The sequence below is a fragment of the Phasianus colchicus genome, chromosome 6 (genome assembly GCF_987193195.1).
Source record: "Phasianus colchicus chromosome 6, bPhaCol1.hap1.1, whole genome shotgun sequence".
Taxonomy (NCBI): Eukaryota; Metazoa; Chordata; class Aves; order Galliformes; family Phasianidae; genus Phasianus; species Phasianus colchicus.
This window is the reverse complement of record NC_143441.1, coordinates 27,443,208-27,464,282: the sequence shown is the minus strand read 5'-3', so window position 1 is coordinate 27,464,282 and position 21,075 is coordinate 27,443,208. Positions and strand designations below refer to the sequence as shown.

At 34.9% G+C, this 21,075-nt stretch overlaps 1 protein-coding gene across 1 annotated transcript in view; it reads right to left on the bottom strand.

Moving 5' to 3' along the window:
* Window positions 1-615: 615 nt before the first annotated feature.
* The window catches only part of THSD7A (thrombospondin type 1 domain containing 7A), a 193,127-nt gene continuing 172,667 nt past the window's right edge, over window positions 616-21,075 (bottom strand). The window contains exons 21-29 of the mRNA XM_090142742.1: window positions 15,783-15,900; window positions 15,091-15,236; window positions 14,358-14,532; window positions 13,032-13,205; window positions 11,981-12,076; window positions 8,265-8,347; window positions 7,721-7,931; window positions 4,370-4,457; window positions 616-2,857 (exon numbers count right to left, since the gene is read on the bottom strand). Of these exons, the coding sequence (XP_089998868.1) occupies window positions 2,773-2,857; window positions 4,370-4,457; window positions 7,721-7,931; window positions 8,265-8,347; window positions 11,981-12,076; window positions 13,032-13,205; window positions 14,358-14,532; window positions 15,091-15,236; window positions 15,783-15,900 (1,176 nt within the window). The 3' untranslated portion in view covers window positions 616-2,772. The remainder of the gene's footprint in view (window positions 2,858-4,369; window positions 4,458-7,720; window positions 7,932-8,264; window positions 8,348-11,980; window positions 12,077-13,031; window positions 13,206-14,357; window positions 14,533-15,090; window positions 15,237-15,782; window positions 15,901-21,075) is intronic.

Here is a 21,075-nt window from a genome sequence, read left to right as displayed (position 1 = left end):
TGATGCAGATGTGCATCAGCAAAATTCACTGAACCAATAAAACATGTATTAACATCCTAAAATACTCACATGGATTGCAAAGGCCAAACATACTTAAATAAACAAAACCCCCCTTCTTCAATCGTCAATACTTGTAAGAAACAGGAGATGGCATACCTTTAGTTTCACGTTATTAACTTCTTAGATTTAGGGCATGGAAATCTTCTAGGTAGGAACTAGGCAACAGCTCCTGCTATGACCAGCCAGTATATTAAATAAAAATGACTCATTACCATTGAAAGAAATCCTGTTCCCTCAATTCCCTATTGGTCCAATACCATTTGATAACACAGAATCATTCTTTTTAAAGTACAAAAATCATGATTAAGCTTCATGTTTCCACATATTTACTGTTCTTAAAAACTTTATAACTTTTTCATTTTATTTTCTTTATGCTCAATAAGATAGGAATCAGTTAGGTTTTTCTTGTTTCTTACCCAAGAATTCTGACTTAATTAAATATATTGAGATTTGGTGTTTTCCTTTCTTTCTTTCTTTCCTTCTTTTCTTCCTAGGAATATTCACACAGAAATGCAAGACTGAAGCCCCTAGTTCTGCAATACATGTATGAATGAACTACTACTGAGGTAGGGGGCCATGGCACTTCACCAGCTGTGGATCAAGGTATAAAATGAGAAAATAAACATGTACAAAAAGATTGTTACTGTTGTTCCTCTCTGCTTACCATTCCCATTAAGGAGAATACTTATGCAGTGGTAATAAGATTTTTTTTTTTTTTTTTTTAATGCAGTAATTCTACATTGGTAATTTAAGCTAGCTAAAAGTTGGATCATTTTTGCTTGGATTGCACATTGGTTTCAAGAACTGTTTTAAAAATACCTATAGAGATAGGTATTTTTAAGGACTGATGTCATCCTCTGATGTCAGTGAGACCTGTCACTGATTTCAGTGAATCTGGGCCAAAGTTTGCAAAGCTGCAATTTTATTCAACAGGCAAAAATGGGTGCTTCTTGAGTAAATAGTATGATGAATAGGCAGAAATGGTTTAGGTTATAAAAAAGACCTGAGAACCTAATACTGAGCTTTATATAACAATTATTTTTGACAGGTTGCCTGATAACATTTTGTAATTGTATTGCTTATAGTGGCACAGTCAGTTATATGTTTGCTTCAGAATATACATAGAAGCCATTTTATGAGAATTATCCTTCTCAGGTCATGAATGTGTAACAGGCATGTAGATACAATGGCAAGTCAATGAGCTTGATGTCAGAAGCGTAACACTGAAAAGCCGTAAGTATGGAAGAGGTTAACAGTGAGCTTTCATACTGCCAGAATTCTTTAAAAAGTTATGACAATTAAAATGGCAGAACTATTGTTGTTTACTTGCCAGTACACTCAAGAGTTTAACTGAATAATTAAAAGAGTCTATCCAATTATCCTAATTAGAAAAGATAAAAAGGGCTCTGAATATTGCACTGTCAGCAACAGTGAAAATTCTCTCACTAGTGGAAGGGAAAAAAAAAAGCAAAACCTTTTTCTTTTAGCTAACAAACAATCAGAATAACTTTTTAGACAATATCACTCAAGATTAGAGGGCAGTCACTTTTCTTTTCTTTTTTTTCTAACAAAGTTAACAAATATAAAAAATCTAGTCATAAACAGCCTTCAAAGTACAATTAGAAACCAGCAGGACAATCTATACTTGTATAGGTAGATGGGGCAAGAAACTAGACACTTGTATTACTGCCATGATACAGACCACAAATGGCCACTGTGACGAGGATCGGTGTGTACAGTACATGTTGTTAGCCGATTCCATCCAGTCGCAGTCCAAACCAACGCTACTCTCTTCAGGATTGAAGACCTGTCTACTTGACACTCCTTGCACAAGATACATCATCATCCTTACTGAAAAGAGGCGGTTACTATGGCAATACTAGTTAAGTGCATATCATGCTGCACTAATATAGTGCAAAAAATTGCCTTACATGTAGCAAAAAGATGCAGGCAACAGTTTGAGTTAGAGAAAGTAGAAATGTATTGTAACATTTACAGTGGGTATTCTTTTTCCAGACAGCAACCGCTAGAAAATATTGAATCTGAGAATGCCTCCTTTCTGGATGTGTATATGAGGCCTTTATATTTTGGAGTGATAATAGGGCAGAATTTTGCAAGTGAGTTATTGCCCTCTGAAATGCAGGTTAACACAAGTTGTCATCAACTGCCAAACTGTTGAACTTGCTCATGGGTTAATCTCAGTTAAAAGTTAATGTAATAAGCACTAAATTGCTCTTCAACAAGTATATAATCTGATAGAGTAATACATATTCTTCAACTGAGTATATGCGCTCTGCTTGAATATAAAGAGTCATACAAACTCTTGGTACAAACTCTTCATGCGTACTGATTATACTTGGTTAATGTTGCAGGGGCTTTCAACTGTTAATACAATATCAGTTACAGTATTCTGGAGACAGAAGTGGTGCTTATAGCTTGTAAGATTTAGGAAAGACCACAAATATCTCCCATTGTAGTGTCTATTAAATTGATTCTGCCAGATTTCTCAGTGTTGATGGTCTAAAGTAAAGCAGTAATGCCTTGAATATCCATAGGCATTATGAAATCCATCCATCTTTATCTACAGTGCAGTTACAAAAAAGAAAGTCAAAACAGTTAAATCCATTCCATATAAAATCCCTGTGGCTTTGGATACCTTCTGATTTCAATCCAATAATTAAAACTCCATTTGTCACCGTGAGAAGTTCTATTTTACATATCTGCATCTCCATCATAAGCCAAGGTTAAAGGTTTCAGCCGGTTGTTCTGCCTTCTCTGGGGCTTCTTTGGCTTTTTGCTGAAACAATAAGATAATTTGTAAATAGAACAAGAAGCTGATAACAGCAATGATGGATTTCATTCTTAAATGAAAGATGACTGTGTTGTAATAAGATAACACATTTGATCATTTGTAAAAGCTTATCATTTTATCAACCCAAAGCAACACCTAATTCAAAGTTCAGTTGTTCAGAAACAGGCTGTTATGGTACTGATGTGACTTGATGAAATTTTTGGCACATAATCATACAAGATCAGTCATTTTTCAGAAAAGCCCATAGGCTACAGTGCAATATTTGGTTCTGTATCAATGGAGCAACCAATGAGTGAAATCTTACGTGAGTGAAATCTTCTCTTGACATACTGGGGGTTTCCACCTTATTGTTCCATCTCATGATTAGTTTTATCTCATACTTTCTGGAGTAACTAAGGTTAATTCCAGATGTTAAAATCAAACCAGTCTTAAGTATCATGGATGTGGCTGCTAGCCATAAACATTTTCAATCTATTCTAGACTTAAATTTTAATCCAGCAGTATTTTCAATCCATTTGCTATAGTTTTAAAAATGTTTAAGCCAAATAAAAATGTATGTTTATGTATTTTATCTTTAATTAAAATATATGAGCCTTAGTTCTTGCCTTCTTTTAGAGTATATTATAAGCATTTATTTAAATCAGCGCCTGCATTCTGTTGTCCAATAAACTTTTATTGGATATTTATAGGATATGTCAATCAGCCCATCCAAACCAAAATCTTTGTTCCCAAAACAGCTCTTATAGGGGCTTGCAGTGGCCACAGTCTGAAGAACATGCAGTGAAGTTAAAAGCTTACTTTTTCTTTCTTTCAGAAAATATTTTCTTTCTTACCTACACATAAGTGAGATTTTGGAGAAAGTTTACTAAAAAATAAATCCAGAAGTCACCTAAATGTTAACTTATGCAGTACAGCCAAGATCTTGATGTCTAAGACCTCATCTTCTACCTTCACAGTCATCTGGATCAGAAATTCCAAGCAGGATCCAATTAACTTCAGGGAGAACGTTCTCAAAAATTACTTGCTTTTGCAAAAATCTTCTCTTTTTTCATGCAGTAATATTTTCAAAAGTATATATCACTTATGAAAACACATGAGAAAACCTCCAGCCTTATTTTAGTTATATTTCTCTATATCCCACCAAATATCAAATCAGACTTGCCTGACAATTAAGTTTCCTTTTTGATACTTCTTTTTGCGTTTTGTGATATAGCTGCAATGAAATCACCATGGACAGAGATAAGTGAAAATAAACTATCCACTAAGATATGCCATATTTGCAAGAAATTCTCCTGATCTCAAGACAGTCTATCAGTTTATCTATCATCTGGGCTACAAACAGAGCCCATGAACCCCAGCTTGGACAAAAGTACATAGAAATTTAAACATTACAGTTTATAGAAGAAGTATCTGCAGCTCCTAAAGCTACAAATATAAATGCTTTCATTATTACAGTCTGCAAGGGACTGCTTGTTGGTAAATAATTAAGGAACTCACCAGGCTAGATAGATCATAGAAACAATAAAGATGAGTAAAACAAATGCACCAGCAGCTACACCATAAACCCAGGTCTTCAGCCTCCCATCTAAAAGGAATGAATGTTAGTCAGTAGTGTTTCAGTTAGTCTTGCTGAATTATTAGTTCTGATATGGTATAGAAATACTTTTATAATCCAAAATAAATGTATTCACAAGCAATTACAGCCTAATAAGAGTAAATACTGTTAAACAACTGAGTGATAGCTTCTCTGTGCTCTTTTGTTCTGCTTTTCAGCTAAAGTCCAAGTAATCTGAATGATGCTGAGACACGGGAAAAAAACAGCATGGCAACAAGTTAGAGCCCCAGGGTACTCAGACCCTGGGTCCATTGCTAAGGGGAAACCCCTTCAGCAGGACAGAAAGGCAGAATCACTTTCTAGTCTACCTCTGGGAAATCAATCTATTATTTTCATTCTCATTGCTATTTAATTTTCCATTTTAAAATAAATTTAACGCGTTTTACCTCATTAGTTCTTTAGATACAGATACATAACTTTAACTACTGCAAAAAGTAGTTAATACATTTTAATTTCATCTAATATCATACACAAGTTTTTTGTTCTCACAGAACAAGCCAAAAAAAAAAAAAAAAAAAAAAATCCAAAAAAAAAAGCAACAACTCATGCTCAGGGATAGAGCAATGGCCTATTGGTAATAAGACCTGTACTTATGTCCAGCCTGTGCAGTTTATATTTTGGACACAATGTCCCTGCAGTCTGATGGATACATCCCATTCTCCTTTTTGTCTCAATTATGGATTCACTTGCTTACCCTAGCAAAACCAAGGAAGAATGGTGTAACTTTTGGGGGTTTTGATCTGATCCCTAAATGAGTACGTTGCAACACAAGGTCAGTGCATCCTGTTGGATTTGCTATTTTTTTATGACTCACTTTACACATTTCATCTGCTTGATGAAAACATTCTTTTACAGGGGGCCTACTGCCTTGTCAAAGAAAATTCCATTGAAAAGCTGAATTATTTCATTTATGAGAAGCAAAATTGTTCTTCCATGAAGCCCTGCATATATTTTCAATATCATGGTAAGTAAATACATCTAATCTTTTTCTGACAAAATATGTTTTGCTTTCTGATGCTTCTGTAGAGGTGTAAGGCATAACCAATGCAGCTGATGTTTCTCCAACTTCTGATAAGAACAAAAACCATGCTGAATTTGTTCTAATTCAGAGTAACCATTGGTATTGGTATGCAGTTAATTTTAGTCTTTCTGCAAAGTGTTATAGTCATGAACAACTCAAATAACACTAATATAAAAACCTTTTTTCTTCACTAAATTAATGTACTTAATGACATTATAATTGAGAGTAACCAATATAAGGGAAATAATTGATCAGTTTTAGGTAAGTTGAACATATCCTAAGATATGATAGCAGGAATGAGAAGAATTCAGATTTCATTATTAACATACAGATAATTTTCTTTCCTTGGTTTATTTCCACTGGTAAATGTAACAGGTTTGAAGTTGTTCTGGGTTTGCTTGTTTTAAAATAATATTATCTCCTTGAAGAAAAGATAGGCATTATCTTGTGTATGAATTTATGTATTTTTGTCAGAATGGGGAACTGTGTTAATGAGGTCATTTATATTATGAAAACATGGGCATCGCATCTCATACAGGCACTTTGAATTCCTTTGGACAGATTATTTCTTGTGTATGAGGTAATGGCATCTATTTGGCAAGATAAATCAGCGAAGACAGCTGTGAGGATAAAAACTTTCCTTTCTGGAACTGTAGTATAGTCTGTTGAAAATTGTTGAAGAATTACTTTACACCTAGGCTTCGAAACTGTATGGAAAGGAATGATTATAGCAGAGTAAATCAAACCTTTCTAGAAGTTAGCTAATCATGGAATGAAAACAATCAATCACAAATCAAGTATTAGTTCAATTGAGTATCATTGTTTTTATCTACACTGAACTATGCTGCCTTATTAAGTCAAAACAGGAATTACTGGAACATTCATGAGGTTTCCTGAAAACTCTCAACTCCTTCTTGTTCCAAAAAATATGTCTGAACTCACATAAGCATCTGTGTTCTATAAAGTTCAATGCAACTACCTGATATTTGCTTATAGTCATCACTCTGACTGCTACAACACACCCTACGGCATTTTAATGTGGAATTAGAGTGAATTAACAATAGCATATTTGTTAAGATTTTTTTTTTTTTTTAAAGAGGACCAAAAAATCTTAATTTCTTTTTTAAAATTATTTTTATTGTGGATTAAAGTAATAACTAATTGGAGTAAAGACCATTTTCTTGGAGGTATCATGTATAGTATCAAAGTACAAATAACAGTCAATACTACCAGGACTAATGGGATCTAACTAAAGTATTTATAACCCAAACTTGATTTAATCTGCTTGTTGTAAGTACTGCTGTTCTCAATTTGCAGTGTTTTAGTTTATGCAAGTAAAGATACTGCTTTCAATCTTCAGATTTAAAACTTTCATGGAAGCTTTAGAAATAAACACTAATACACAAGTGTGTAAAAATATTTAGCTCTATGTGATTAAAAGACAAGAAAATAATTAATTGTTCTCTATATAATTGACATTTTTGATAAGAATAAAATTTCTTTCTCTGAAAGGATTTTGTCACTGAAACTTTTATTTGTATCAGTGATAGTATCAGAAAATATTTACTGAAATCTGATTACACGATGGACTTTATGAAATATTTTAATGGCGTAACTCTGAGCATATTTCTTACTTCTTGTTCAGCTCTAAAGAACATGGTCAATATGAGCAAACATTTCATATAGTGAATTAAAGCATGTCTGTGTTAAAAATTACGGTTAGCTCTTGTCTAACATGAAGTAGATTAGATATGGAAGAAAAAGATGCCATATCTATACTGATTATTTCTCTATCATTCATGTCATGGCTGTAAACTTCAAGCAATACTTATCCTTTACAGATTTCTGTGCCACCTCTTCACACCTTTCTCAGTGGCATTATCAATTAAGGTGGCATGATCTAAAATCCTAGCTTGCACCTTTGCTATTAATGCCCTTCTGAAGTCACATTTTTAATAGCTTCTGTGAATTTTAACAAGTATCTGGAATTAAAAGAAATCTTCTGGAATGCAAAATATCATTAGATATGTTGATGCGCCAGCAGAAAATGGCAACAGTTTACTATTGTCCCTTTCTCTGCCTTCAGTCAGGTGTTTGTCTTCTTAAATGAGCACTTAAGGATTTTTCTTTTATTCCCTGTCATCGCAAATACTTGAATGCCAGGCCCTGCAGAAGTAGTTAGCATTATGTACTGCTCATTGCATGACTTCACCTGGCCCAAAAGGCTGTAGAAACCAGGTCCTTCCTCGTCCTGACTGGTTAGTGGAGGGCTGGGTAGGGTTCACAGCTCGACTCGTTTTCACATCTCCCTTTTTGTCCTCCATGGTGGGAATCACCACCACTGGGATGAGAGTGCACTGTTCGAGTGTGCCATCGGAGGACATAACTTCAGTGTATCCATCTTCGCAACTGCATGTTCTAGTCTGTAGGGAACAAGTGTTTTACGCTGTGTAGCAGAAAAACAAGTTTTCTGTGCGCTATAAAGCATAACAACAAGGATGACTGGAAGAGAAGATTGTTTTGAGGAGTGCTAGCCTGGAGAGTACCTCTTCATATATTTTTATGAAGTATCATAGCAAATGAACACAGATTATTCAACATTTAATTGAGAGGTAGAAAACAGTCTAAGGTTGATTTTATCAAAGCAATGATCAAAAATCTCTGAAAATACATGTGTTGGCACAATCTTTGACATGCAGAGATGCATGGGAAAGCCCTCATGGGGTTGTTTAGTGCTCTGATGCATTAGCACATACCTCACTGCAGTAAGCGTGGGGTTGGCTGCATGGTGGGTTACATGACCTGTCAGCATCTGGTTGGCGCAGCACTAAGCAGCCTCCTGTAGGACAGAAAATTATATTTTGACATGGTAATACCTCTCCTCTGATGAAAATACTGATGCCATTATTTCCTACAGTGTGTCACAGATTACCATTTTATTATTAAACTGAATTTAAGACTCCTACTCTTAATTGTAGGGGAAGGATAATTTGTCTCAAGTATTTTTCATTGCTACAGTAAGGATATAGCAGGTAGATTTTCATTCATTCACATTTTAGAGAACTAATATTTGGCAAGTGATCTTCTTTTCACTTTTTGTTCCTTTGCTGGGTTGCACAAATCAGTAAGTTTACATATTTTGTTGTGCTTGAAGAAACAGATTTGGGTTTTCTAGGGCCCTCCTAGTATCTAGCATATTAAAACTGCATCCACAAAGAAAATAAAGGCATATCTCTTTGCTGCCAAATTGAAAATAAAGTATTCATTCAGTTTATGAGTTTATGTTTTCTGATATTCCTCATTAGCTAATTTTACTCACACTATAGTTTTGCCTCTTATGAAGCCATACTCCATTCTAGTCTAAGAAAAGTTTTTCAGAAGTGAAGAACATATACTGAATGCCATGATAGAAAGCGGTTATCAGTGTTTCTTTCCTTTCTATACTGCCCTAGTTCTCATTGCTACATCTTTATTTACAGAGCAGTTATTGTTATGGACCAACACACACAATCAGGCTTTCACTATCATTTCCACCAGGTTGACTTCAAAATATACATAGAATCAGTTTGAATGTATCTGAGTTTCCCTCTGTCTTTCAGAAAGACATGCAGTACATACTTTAACATTTATACTGCAACAGGACAACTTATCTTGCATCTCCCAAATTAACTATATTTTTATGCTGGTATGACATGATGATGAAATCCCGATAGCTCACATTGGTCACAGTCATAGCAGATGCAGTTAGATGTGGTTATATAGATCAAATTGTTAACAGTATGGCTGATGAGGAATAAAGTAAACCCTGCTGGTTGTCATCAGTTTTTCTCACCCTCATAAAGGAAAACTGTGCATCTAGCATATAAATCACATGCCTGTGAGAATCTATGTAATAAAGTATCAGTCATCCAAGCAAGCTGAAGAAGGAGATAGTAGCTTCATTGCCCGTAGGAAAACAACACCTTCAAGTAAAAAACAACTATTCAGCACAATAATATTGTACAAGGAAATAAATAAATAGAGGTCTTAAAATAAGAACAGGACTCATGAAAACAATATCTGAATTTAAACACACTATCTTAGAGCCAGATGTGCAGTGAGAAGGCATTAAAGAAATACAGTGATCTAAGATATGGGTTGATTCTAGATCAAATTAAGTAACTTCCATTCAAATCAATCATGTGTGTGTATTTACCATTTTGAGCTTTTCAATGCTACAGATTATACAAAGTACGTTCAAAAAAAACTTTGAATGTGAATTTACAGTCTGCTTCATAATTGTATACTTCCTGCAGGGAAGTTCTCACAGAACATTACATTCAAGTGCTTTCTTTGAAATAATGTATCAAAAACATAGTTTTGTACTGCATGGGAACAGTTGAGACATTAGTCTCTGGAATTTTCCATTTGTCTTCATTTCAAATCAGAAAAGTACCACAGTCTAAAACCACATACAGAACAAATTCTTAAAAAGAGTTCTATAATATAGAACCTAGGTTGGTCTGCCATGGAGGTCCTGTCAGCATTTAGAAAGGTTCATGGATTCATTTTCTCCTCATTCTGGTAGGCTTTTGCTCCTGTTGTTAACACAATAATCTACTAAGATGCTCAAAGTGGAGATCTTCCCATCTTTCTCTTGTCTGCTTGGCTTGGAATGTTTTTCCTTAAATTGGATTATCAAGGTAGGCATTATATTATGCTAAAGTCCCACCACTGCAGAAAAGAAGTATGTGAGCTAGCAATTCTTTAAATAACTTTTAGTATATTTCATTACTCAGTCTTATAGATTGCCACTCTTTTCATGTAATATTGCAGTTCTCCTTTGAGGTGAGTGTATTCTCAAATATTTCATAAATATGGCTAGGGAAATTTAATTAAATTAATAAAGTAAGTCTTTAGAGGCTAACTTACCCCCATAACCATCCATTCTCATCTCAGTTTTGATCTGTTAACATCTGTCTTTCTGATAGATTGTTATCTGCTTTGCAATTTCCATCTCTTCTAGATTGAGTAATGCTAACGCATATTTCTCTGGCATTCTAAATGGACTAGATCTAGATCCATCACTTTTCCTTATTAAATAGGTGATTTCTATAGTCTTGTTTCTCTGCTACAATATTCTTTAGGTAACCAATACTAATTTATTATTATAGTTGTTGTTATTATTTCCTATTTTTCATACATGTCCATGTTTTATAAATGCCAAATTATCATTTATTTTAAAGCCGTTTTGAAGAATAAACAAATCTTAGAGTCAGAAAGTAATTACTAGGCCCTGTTAAATAATGTAAAACTCACAGAACTTTCATTTCAGAAGAATCAGCTCCACTTACATTTATTTATGCTTACAGTAGAGAGCATCATGAAAAAACTGCCAGCAACACAAAGTTTTGAAATTTATCATATGGCTGTATTCAGAACAAACTATTATTTACATGTGAATGACTATTATTTATAAATGTACTTTGCCTTTTAATATCTCAGAGCCTTAATCCCCAAAGTGAGAAATTTAAAATTCTCTAGGACATTTAATAGATAATTTAATATATTTATATCAACAAAAATTGTGATTTAAAGATGCCCTGTTGCATCTGATGTGAAGGTGATGTATTTTAGAAATTTTCTAATGCAAAATGACACTTAGAAAAGAGACTCTGTACTACCAAAAGTTACTTCAACACCTTGTAAAAATGATACAAAGAATTTATTTCTAGTAACAAATCAGACAGTCATGATGTATTCCATCATGAATCAGAACTTCCCCCTTTGACCTGACAGGAGCTGGAATTGAGGGTGTATTTGTAACCACCATAGTTGATATAAAAATATTTTTAAAAACAAATACATTGCATAATTCCCAATTCTGATAAATAATCTCATGCAAATAAGATATGTATGAAGATTTTCTGAAATTCAGGCACCTCAGTCATTCATTTGAGATATTTTGTGGCTTAGTTTACGTCAAAAGAAACTCCATCCAATCACTGTCTACTGAACTATCTTGCTATAAATTTATGCCATTGATGTAAAGTAACAAATTTATATTAATGTATTTATTAAAATCTGTTATAATTTTCAGAATGTATATGTCTGTTATAGTCAAGCACTGCATCTGTCTCTGCCTCTGTATATTCATTGTACATTAATACATAAAAGTTTACTTTGCTGTAAGGCTTGAAATGTGAAAGTTAGAAATATATAGATGCTTGTAGATATATAAAATGTGCAACTTTCCAGGTCAAATATAGAAGATAACATTTGTTTTTACTTTTACTGTTACACGCTATATAATTCTGGAATAGAGCTGACGTTTTTAGTCTGCAAAAATATGATTATTCAACACAACAGCATACATCAGGAACAAGTGTTTTTATCAGACTATTTTAAAAAATTATTCCCATTTGGGGTAAAAAAAAAATGTATTATCCACTTATTTTCCAGGCTTTTGTGTATATGTAAAACAAATAATTACCTGTGACATTTAAGCCATCTGACCTTTGGCACCACACAGTTCGAGAAGATCCCTTCCAGGGGCTAGCCATCCACTTGTATTCATAGCAGTGGCCATCTATACAGAAAACATTCATTTTTTAAGAGATTCAATGACAAGACGTCAGCCTACCATTAGCTGCAAGTAGACAGCATACATTAAGCTTAATGGCTTTTATGGTGTCCTTCTTTCACCCGGCAACTCAGAAAGGTATACTGTTCACACAGAAGTCTGCACTTACTGGATGCATACAGAATAGAACGGATTTCTTCTGGTCTAAACAATAATGTTTATACACACTGCATGTGGAGTAAGACCAATATAGTTAATGGACAAAACAGGCATTTCCAACAACCTCATAACGGCTGTGGCCCATTTGTTGTGAAAAGTCATTTAGGAGTCATCTTTCCTTTTTGGTAAACCTATGCTTTAGTTACTATTCCAGTGTATGGTAAAGCAGGCTTGGCTGTATCTGGCTTCACATCTCTACTCCACTGTACACAGCTCATATAGTCTGGGATAAAATATAAAGTCTTTCTGTACCTTAGTTGCCCAACATATATATATATATATATTTAATTCATCTGTCTGGTGTCTAAGTGGACAGGAAATGTCTTTTCTTAGGTATTTTGCACAGTACTGGCAGTAAGACAAACTTTTTAGTCACTGTCATGTGATAAGAGCAGACAGGATTCTAAATTTGGTTATGCGTCATAATATCCTTTTTTTAATTAAGAAATTATCAAGCAGATAAAGCAAGTATTTTTTTTTTTTTTCCCAAATCTTGAAAAGGTATTTCGTTATTAAAAAAGGATTTAAAAAACGTGTTTGAAGTGGAAACATATAATAGTTAAATTTTCCAAGTTTTTCTGGTACATATTTGATATCTGGAAAATAAAAAATTAAGTGCATTTCTATGTTCACCAAATCCATAATTTCCTAATTTTGACAGCCTCAGCAGAAAGAAAAGAAACATACTGTAGTTCTGTATTTTGTTTATTACAGGAAGAGCGATGTGTATTTTGGTACTTACCACTGCACGGTCTTGTTTCCAAAGCTTGTTCTGGACAAAGATGTTGATTCTCTAAATCCTGAACGATTACTGCCCGAGATCGGACTTGTATGCCTCCAAAGCCAAGATCCTCACCATTAACACAGGTTAGCTGACAAAGGCTCCATTCTGACCACTCTTTCAAATAACAGTCCCCTGAATTTTTATGAGAAGATAAAACATCATTGATGTATGTGAAGAGCTCATGACAGTGAGTATGACTTAGAAAAACTTAGAAATTCTGGGCTTTTCTAAGTATCTGTGAGGTTAAAAATAATAATGACGATAAAAAAGACTATTTGTTGGAAAGCAGAATAGGTTTCTGTAGCATTCCCATAAGGTCAGACTCATTTTCAATTTCTGCTGACACTCCACACAATGTTTGGATTTAACGAATATTAGGGAATTGTACACTGTGTACCTTAGGCTAATTTTATATATCTTATTCATTACTTCTCTTTGACATTAGAAAGAGAAAGCATTGTTGAGTTTTAAAAAGATTGTCACATATCCTCATGCAGAAGCATTTTAAAGAGACAGTAGAAACTACTACTGATGCATTCTTTATAAGAATGAGAAATGAGAAAGTGATTAAAATGTCCAGGTATTCCAGGGTAGTATAATAGAGATTTGCAAAATGTAATTTTATGGAGTAAAAATAATAAAAAAAAAAAATTCTACTACTTAGATAAATTAGTGAGACTGGCTAAAGAAAATTTAAGGAAGATCTTCAAAATAACATATGCAGACCATTTTGTAAAAGATGCAGTATCAAATGGACTATACACAGTCTCATTAATAGACCTCTTAGTTCTCATTATTTCAGTGAAAGAGCTATTAAAAATTAAAGCTACCTTGTACTGTACTGAAGAAAGATGTAATCAGCACTGTGTTGATCAGATGCCTGATTAATGAAGGTATTTTATTTGCCAACATTATGGAAGCATGTGTAGAAATGAATAATTGAAGAAGTGATGTACACACAATACGAAAGTAAGCAGTGATTTTTGGAAACATTAGCTGGAACGTATCATTAGCACGTCCCTATAGGGCAGTTATTTTTACTGGCTAAATGTGAGACTGCTAAAGAACAGGTTCATGCTCAGCAAAATTTAAAATCTAGCAGTAAGCAGTAGTGAATCTACCACCAGAGTAACTCAGTTGGTCATTTGATAGATTTGCCCTATCAGTAAAGAATGTGAAAAATATCTTACTGCCTGTGGCTCATCCTAGACACTGATAACTGTAATCTGAAGGAGTAAACCAAATGATCTTGAAATGTAATGTTTATTTGAATACCTTTCTTACCTGGACAAGGAACAGTGCATGCTTCCTCAAGTACCATCTTTTTATTACCATCTATAATAGGCTCTATTTCTCCACAGAATTCCTCATCTACTATTTTGCCTACATCTTCAGTGGATCCATCAAAAACCACACAGGAAATGTTCCGCACTCGTGTGCCTTCTCCACACTGAGCATCCTGGGGAAGGAGGAGATGGATGCTGTACGTTGGAAAGTGTCAAAAGACTGAATTTGAGCTACATATCATAGCATCTCCTATTATTTTTTGCCAAAATACATATTCATTTGAGTAGGGAAAATAAAAATAGATTGTTTTTTACATTTGACACAAACAAAAAAAATATGCTGTCACCATTGTTTCTTAATGTATGGATCTAGCTTGTGCTTTTAAATTGCAATCATGGCAGTATCTTAAGACAAGATCTCTTCTAGGATAAGACGTTTTTTTTTCAATAAGGATGCTCATCTGTTACCACATTTATTCTTTTACAATGTAAGGATTTCAGTTATTAGCAAAGATGTCACTGAAATACCAAACTTTACCTTTGTACTTTGAATGTCTGTAGGACATTGTTATACCTGTTGACAAATATGAACACTAAAAATAAATCTTCACATTTTTGTACAAAATATGTGGAAGTAAACTGATTACAATGCTTTGAAACAGATACCCAGGCGTATTTCAAACATGTCTAGATGTGAGCTCCATAATTTCAATGTCCACTGTGGGTCTTACCTCTACTTTGCATGCAGACCATTGACCATACTGCCACCGATAACAAGGCTTTACTGGACAGGGTTTGAATTGCTCCATCTGAGAAGGACAAGGCCTCCCATCACCTTGAAATGGTTGATTTATGGTCCTTCTTCTGATCATTTTTCCTGCAAATGAGAAACAGCAATATAGGTAATCGCAAAGTGGCTAGGCTGATTTATTCTTCAAGATGGTTCTATGTTGGTGAAAAGCATAGTGTTTGAATAATGTAATTTTTTTCATATTTGACAAACTGGACAGTAAAGCAAATCTGTTGGCTCTTGCCTGTTATATGGATTTTCTTATTTTACATTTTCTGAGTCAGACACTGTATGTTCAGTACAGCATGAAGTACTGCATGAAGGAGGATGTCTGATCAGGATTTCAGATTACTCCTGTAATAGCAAAAAAAAAAAAAAGTAGTAAATTCCCAGTTCAGAAGCCTGGGGAAAAATACTCTTTCTGAAGATGACAAAATGTTTATGGCAGTTCTGTGGAGATACTGCCTATTCATTTGGAATTTGCTACTGTTTTTCCCCTGAGTTAATACAGAATTATGTGTAGGGAAGGGAAAAGGAAAATGAAAGGGCAAGGGGAAGGGAAGGTGAAAGGAAACAGGAAGGGGAAGGGAAAGCAAACACAGTCTTTAAAATATTCCAAGACTATATACAGACCTGAAAGGCCACATGTTTGAGAGCAGTCAGACCAAGACGACCAGTCAGAGAGCTGACAGTTCACAGGACATTCCACCACACAGGATATATTCATTTGCCATGTCTTTTCCAAACCAAGCTAGAAGAAAATTTCCAATAGTTAGCATGTAATGTTCAGTCTGTGCCAGCAGTGCTCAGTAGGCGTTTGGACAGAGTGAATCTGAAACAAGTAAGCTTTAAGTAAAAATGAAATAATTCCTAAATAACAAGTAAAACAATTAAAATATTTTAAATCTCACTTTACAGAATCATAGAATAATCTAGGTTAGAAACTATCTTTAAATTCTTCAAGTCCAGCCATGAAACTGATGGAATGAGTCCCATCACTAAACCATATCCCTGTCTGTTTAACACCTGCAAGGATGAGGATTCCAGCACTTCTCTGGGCAGCCTGTTTCAATGCCTGATCACCCTTGTCAGTACCTAAGCTAAACGCCTTTAAGACAGCTTCCTAACATACTATCCCTCATCACCTGAGAAAAAGGGCTGATGCTTTCTTCCTGTAACCTTCTTTCAGGTAATTGTAAAGGGCGATAAGGTCTCTCCTCAGCCTTCTCCAGACTAAAAACTGAAGTTCCCTCAGTTACTCCTCATATGTCCTGTTTGCTGGTCCTTTCAGCAGCTTCATTGCTCTTCTCTGCACGCACTCAACCAAGTCAATGTCCTCCTTGTAGTGAAGGGCCTAAAACTAAGCATGATATTCAAGGAGTGGTCTCACCCGTGCTGTGTATATGGGGACAATCTCTTCCTTACTCCTACTGGCCACACTATTTCTGATCATCATAGAATCATTTGACTTGGAAGGGACCTTTAAAGGTCTTATAGTCCAACACCCCTGCAATGAACAGGGACAGCTGCAGCTAGATTAAACCCCAAATGTCTCCAAGGATGGTGTTTCCACCGCCTCTCTGGATAACCTTTTCCAGTGCTTCACTAATCTCATCATAAAAATCTTTCTCCTTATATCCAATCTAAATCTCCCCTCTTTTAGTTTGAAACCATTTCCCCTTGTCCTCTCACAACAGACCCTGCTAAAGATCTTGTTATATTCTTCCTTACAGCCCACTCTGTAGATACTGAAAGATCGCTATCAAATCTCCCCTGAGTCACAACTCTCTCAACCTGTCCTCTCAGAGGAAGTGTTTCATTCCTTGGATCATTTCTGTGGCCCTCCTCTGAACTCACTCTAACAGGTCTGTGTCTCTCCTGTACTCAGGACTCCACATCTGGAAGCAGTACTACAGGTGAGGTCTCACCAGTGCAGAGTAGAGGGGAAGAATCACCTCCCTTGAATGCAGGCCAGGATGTCATTTGCCCTTTTGGTCACTTGAGCATGCAACAAAGTACCAATGGCAACACAGTCCTAATGGCATATACTGACTTTTAAATATATTCTCAAATCTTCTTTTAAATAAATATTTTCTAAATAATAACTGGTAAAATGAGGGCTTCAGCTTGTACTTTTACTTTATACCGTGGTGGTAAAATCATCAATATTTAGAATAATAAAATCATAGAACACCCAAAGTTGAAAGGGACCTACAAGAATCACTGAGTTCATCCGTTGGGTCTTTATGATTTGAGAGATTTGGCTAAGAAGTTTATCCTAACTAAAAGGACGCTCTTCTCAACTAAACTGATTGTTTCTAACTTCTGCTTCTGAGCTAAGATAACACTGAATGTGCCATTACTACTCCACCAACAGCCATTTCTCCATATTGTCACATTTTTCTATTTGATTCCTTCTCAGAACTGGGGCAGTGAACAAACTATTTAAGCAGTTCATCCCTCCCAGGCTTTGTTAATATATAATTGATTTTCTGCAGTCCCTCCCTTCCAAGGATGGATATCTGGCTTTTTTTAACATTTGAAAGATGGTTTTTCTTCAACTCTTTCTTTCTCCTGAAATAGCACGTATGTTGAGTCTCTGCAACCACTTGGCAGAGAACTTCAGCATAGAGAATGAGATGCTGTCCAAATGTTCTCTAACTGATCACAGTTGATAAATCTTCTATCTGACCTGTCTTAAATTGTAAGTGTATTATGCAGTTGGAGGCCCTATAGTCTTCAACTATACAGTAAGTAAGGGACAAAATAATTTGTGACATGTCATTAAAGTATTTTGAAATACTTTACTATCAGGCATTAACAGCTTAGTTCATTTCAAGGCTGGCCCCTGTCATAGAAAATGTTATTCTGAAATTAGTATTACTTAGCAACTGATGCTAGGAGCTAAGTCCAAAACTAAAAAAGGAAGAGATTGAGCATACATTTGACAGTGTTTGTAGAAGACTGCAGATAAAGCAAGTTTTAAAAGGAGTTCAATAGAAACTGAACAAATTAATGGCAGAAACTACATCTGGCAAGCACAGTCCAATAGCTAAAAACAGGTGGAGGATGAGAGAATAGATGGAAACTCGTGTTTGTTTCTCTGTTTTATTCTTTTCTTGCATCTGCTTATGCCTCTCGTTTGTTTCTTTGTAGGTTTTTGCTGTTGTTTTTAACACAGTTTGTAATCTTATTACGCACAATAAAGCCATCCATTCTATTGCACGCAGTAACAATGACATGACATTGACACTGTAAACTGACAGTGACAATGTCTTGTACTAAAAAAAAAGTACATCAATATATGTTTTTCTGGAAAAATAAAAATAAAATAAAAAAAACTTTCCGGAAGATATCACCAGTAACTTTGATACAAAAGCTGCAAATAGTGGAGGAGAATGAGGGAAGGCAATGTGGAAACAGACTCACATGTTCTCCCAAGTACAGGTTCTGTACTAAGTTCTAGGGGTTGAATTCAGTGAAACACTAAAAAATGATGCAATCCCCACAGGGAAGTGCCAGTCTGTGCTTACAGACAGTGGTCTGCATGGGTCTGATTTTGTAAAGCCATTTCTATGTTCTTATAAAGTCCTGTGCTCCAGATATTCCCCAGTCAAGGAGGAAGAGATATTCTGGCTAATACTCATGAGAATATATAACACAAGATGGAATACAACTGGTGGTATAAATATTAGCATGACAGTAAAAATCCCTGCAACCATAGCATCAAAATGAGTTATAAAAGGTACGATATAAAATGCGAAGGAAAATCAATTCTGCTAATATGAAGAGATCTGCAGTTTCCCAGCATAAAAGATGGTCCTATTCACTGACCTTCATCAGTGAACCCTGATCATCATTGATGCCTTTTAGAATTCCAGAAGGCTTCTGATATCTTTAAGTAGACAAATCCTGCCACGTGTTGTTTTTCTTTTAAAAAAGCCAACTAGGCTTTTCAAAACCTATTAATTTTAACAACTACAAAGGTTAATGGCATGAAACTAGCAGTTAAGGCTTTAAAAAGGAAATAAACTCTCAATTTCCTACTTAAATGCAAGCATAAAGCAATAATTAGGCACAACATTAGCATACATTTCATAAATAAACTACCACAAGTACTGGAAATGTCTTATCCTGGTAGTCTCACCAAGTCTTAAAGTTGCATTTGTAGTACTGTATATTGAGACAAATGAGATTTTAGACCTCTGTTCTGCATTATATATCAAATAACGAGCTCACAGGTTTTTTGCTGTTGCACAGTGTAACCTTGATTATCCAGCTATTGCACACGTCAACATCTGAAATTTTTGGGTCATCTGGAACTTGGATAATTAGGAATCCACAAAATAGTCTTTGAAGTCTGCTTTTGGGTCAAATCTTCTGACCAAAGGCTCAAAATCTACATAATTGTTTTCTGGCAATTGCATGAACATGACTGTTCTCTCTTAGGACCGACCTTCTCAGCTGGACCTTGGCAGCTAGAGGAGCAAAAGCCCAAGACATTAAAGGTGAAGAGGAGAAAGTAGAAGGCCAGACTACCCCTAGGGATCTGCCAGCTGCATGTGTTAGGCACTGATGTGCTGCTGAAACGGATTTGAGGAACAATTTGTCTGCTCTAATTTGATATTAATTCCACATTCTTTTTTCATCCCTCTCCTTTTGTCTGATGAATCAGAGTTCACAATGCAGATCTTAGAAAATGTGGCTGGCAAAAAATTTGGAAATGTGATCTGAAAAGGTTGCTGGACAAGCTATGGATGAGTTGTGGTTTCTGATGAGTGAATGGCAAGTACTTAAGTTACACCAAATACTAGCATTGAGTCCTTTATTTTTGGCTTTATATGACAGGGGAGGCAGATTGTCAGACCAATATGTACCATAAATCCCATGATAATCAAAAATATGTTTATAAGTATGTTTCATGTGACCGATTAACCTCTGTGAGAGGTTAATCATGTAATCCGTTAGACAGACTATTTGCCAAAAAAAAATCAAAATATTTTGCATTTGCTAACTGATTCAGACAAAATTGCTGGTTCCTAGTCTTTTCTGATGTTTAATTGCAGATAAATGAATAAAAATAAGTTCCTAAGTCTGAGAATGACCAGAGCCAACTTGCTTTAGGTGATTTGTTTTTCAAATATGAAAAAGACAATCTGAGTACTTGTGACATGCTAATTTTTTAGAGACCAAGTAATCTAGTATTACTGTGCATTGAGAGTTTGAAGAGAACTATGATAACATAACTAGGACTTGGAAATAAGCTCTACCAATTAATTTATCATGGCAGTAATCAGGATGATTGGCTAGCTTCTTCTCAGATTGACCAAAACAAACACAGGATCACATGAAATGTATTATGAAAGCAACAGCCAGAAAATGGAAACTTGGAAGAAAATTCAGTCTTTAATGAGACTAATGCTCATAAATGAAAGGTGATAGTTAAAAGACAACATACAATATAAGGCTTTTATTAGTTTTATGAATCATGTATTATCAAGGAAATAAGACATTCATTTTTTAAGGGATCAGAATAGCTTTAGCTATTCTAGCTTTAGCTAGTCTGATCTCCCTTCCTTGCATATAATAACAAGAATCATAATTCTGTAAATTGATCTACACATAAATTAGATAGAACTTCTGCTTTATTCATACAGTCAATATAAAATTTTATGATAGCCCAGGGGAAATTCCATTAGCTAAATCATTACAGAATTACTTAGTGTTTCTTCTACCATCAACTTCTCTAACCACACACAGCTTATTTTGAACTTGACATAATATTTCTATACTGCTTTTATAATGCAAAAATAAAGATTCTTCTTTCCCCAGGAAAAAAAAAAAAAAAAACAAACAACAACAACAACAAAAAAAACAAAAACAAAAAAACAAAAAAAAACCACAAAACAAAAATAAAGGACCATTT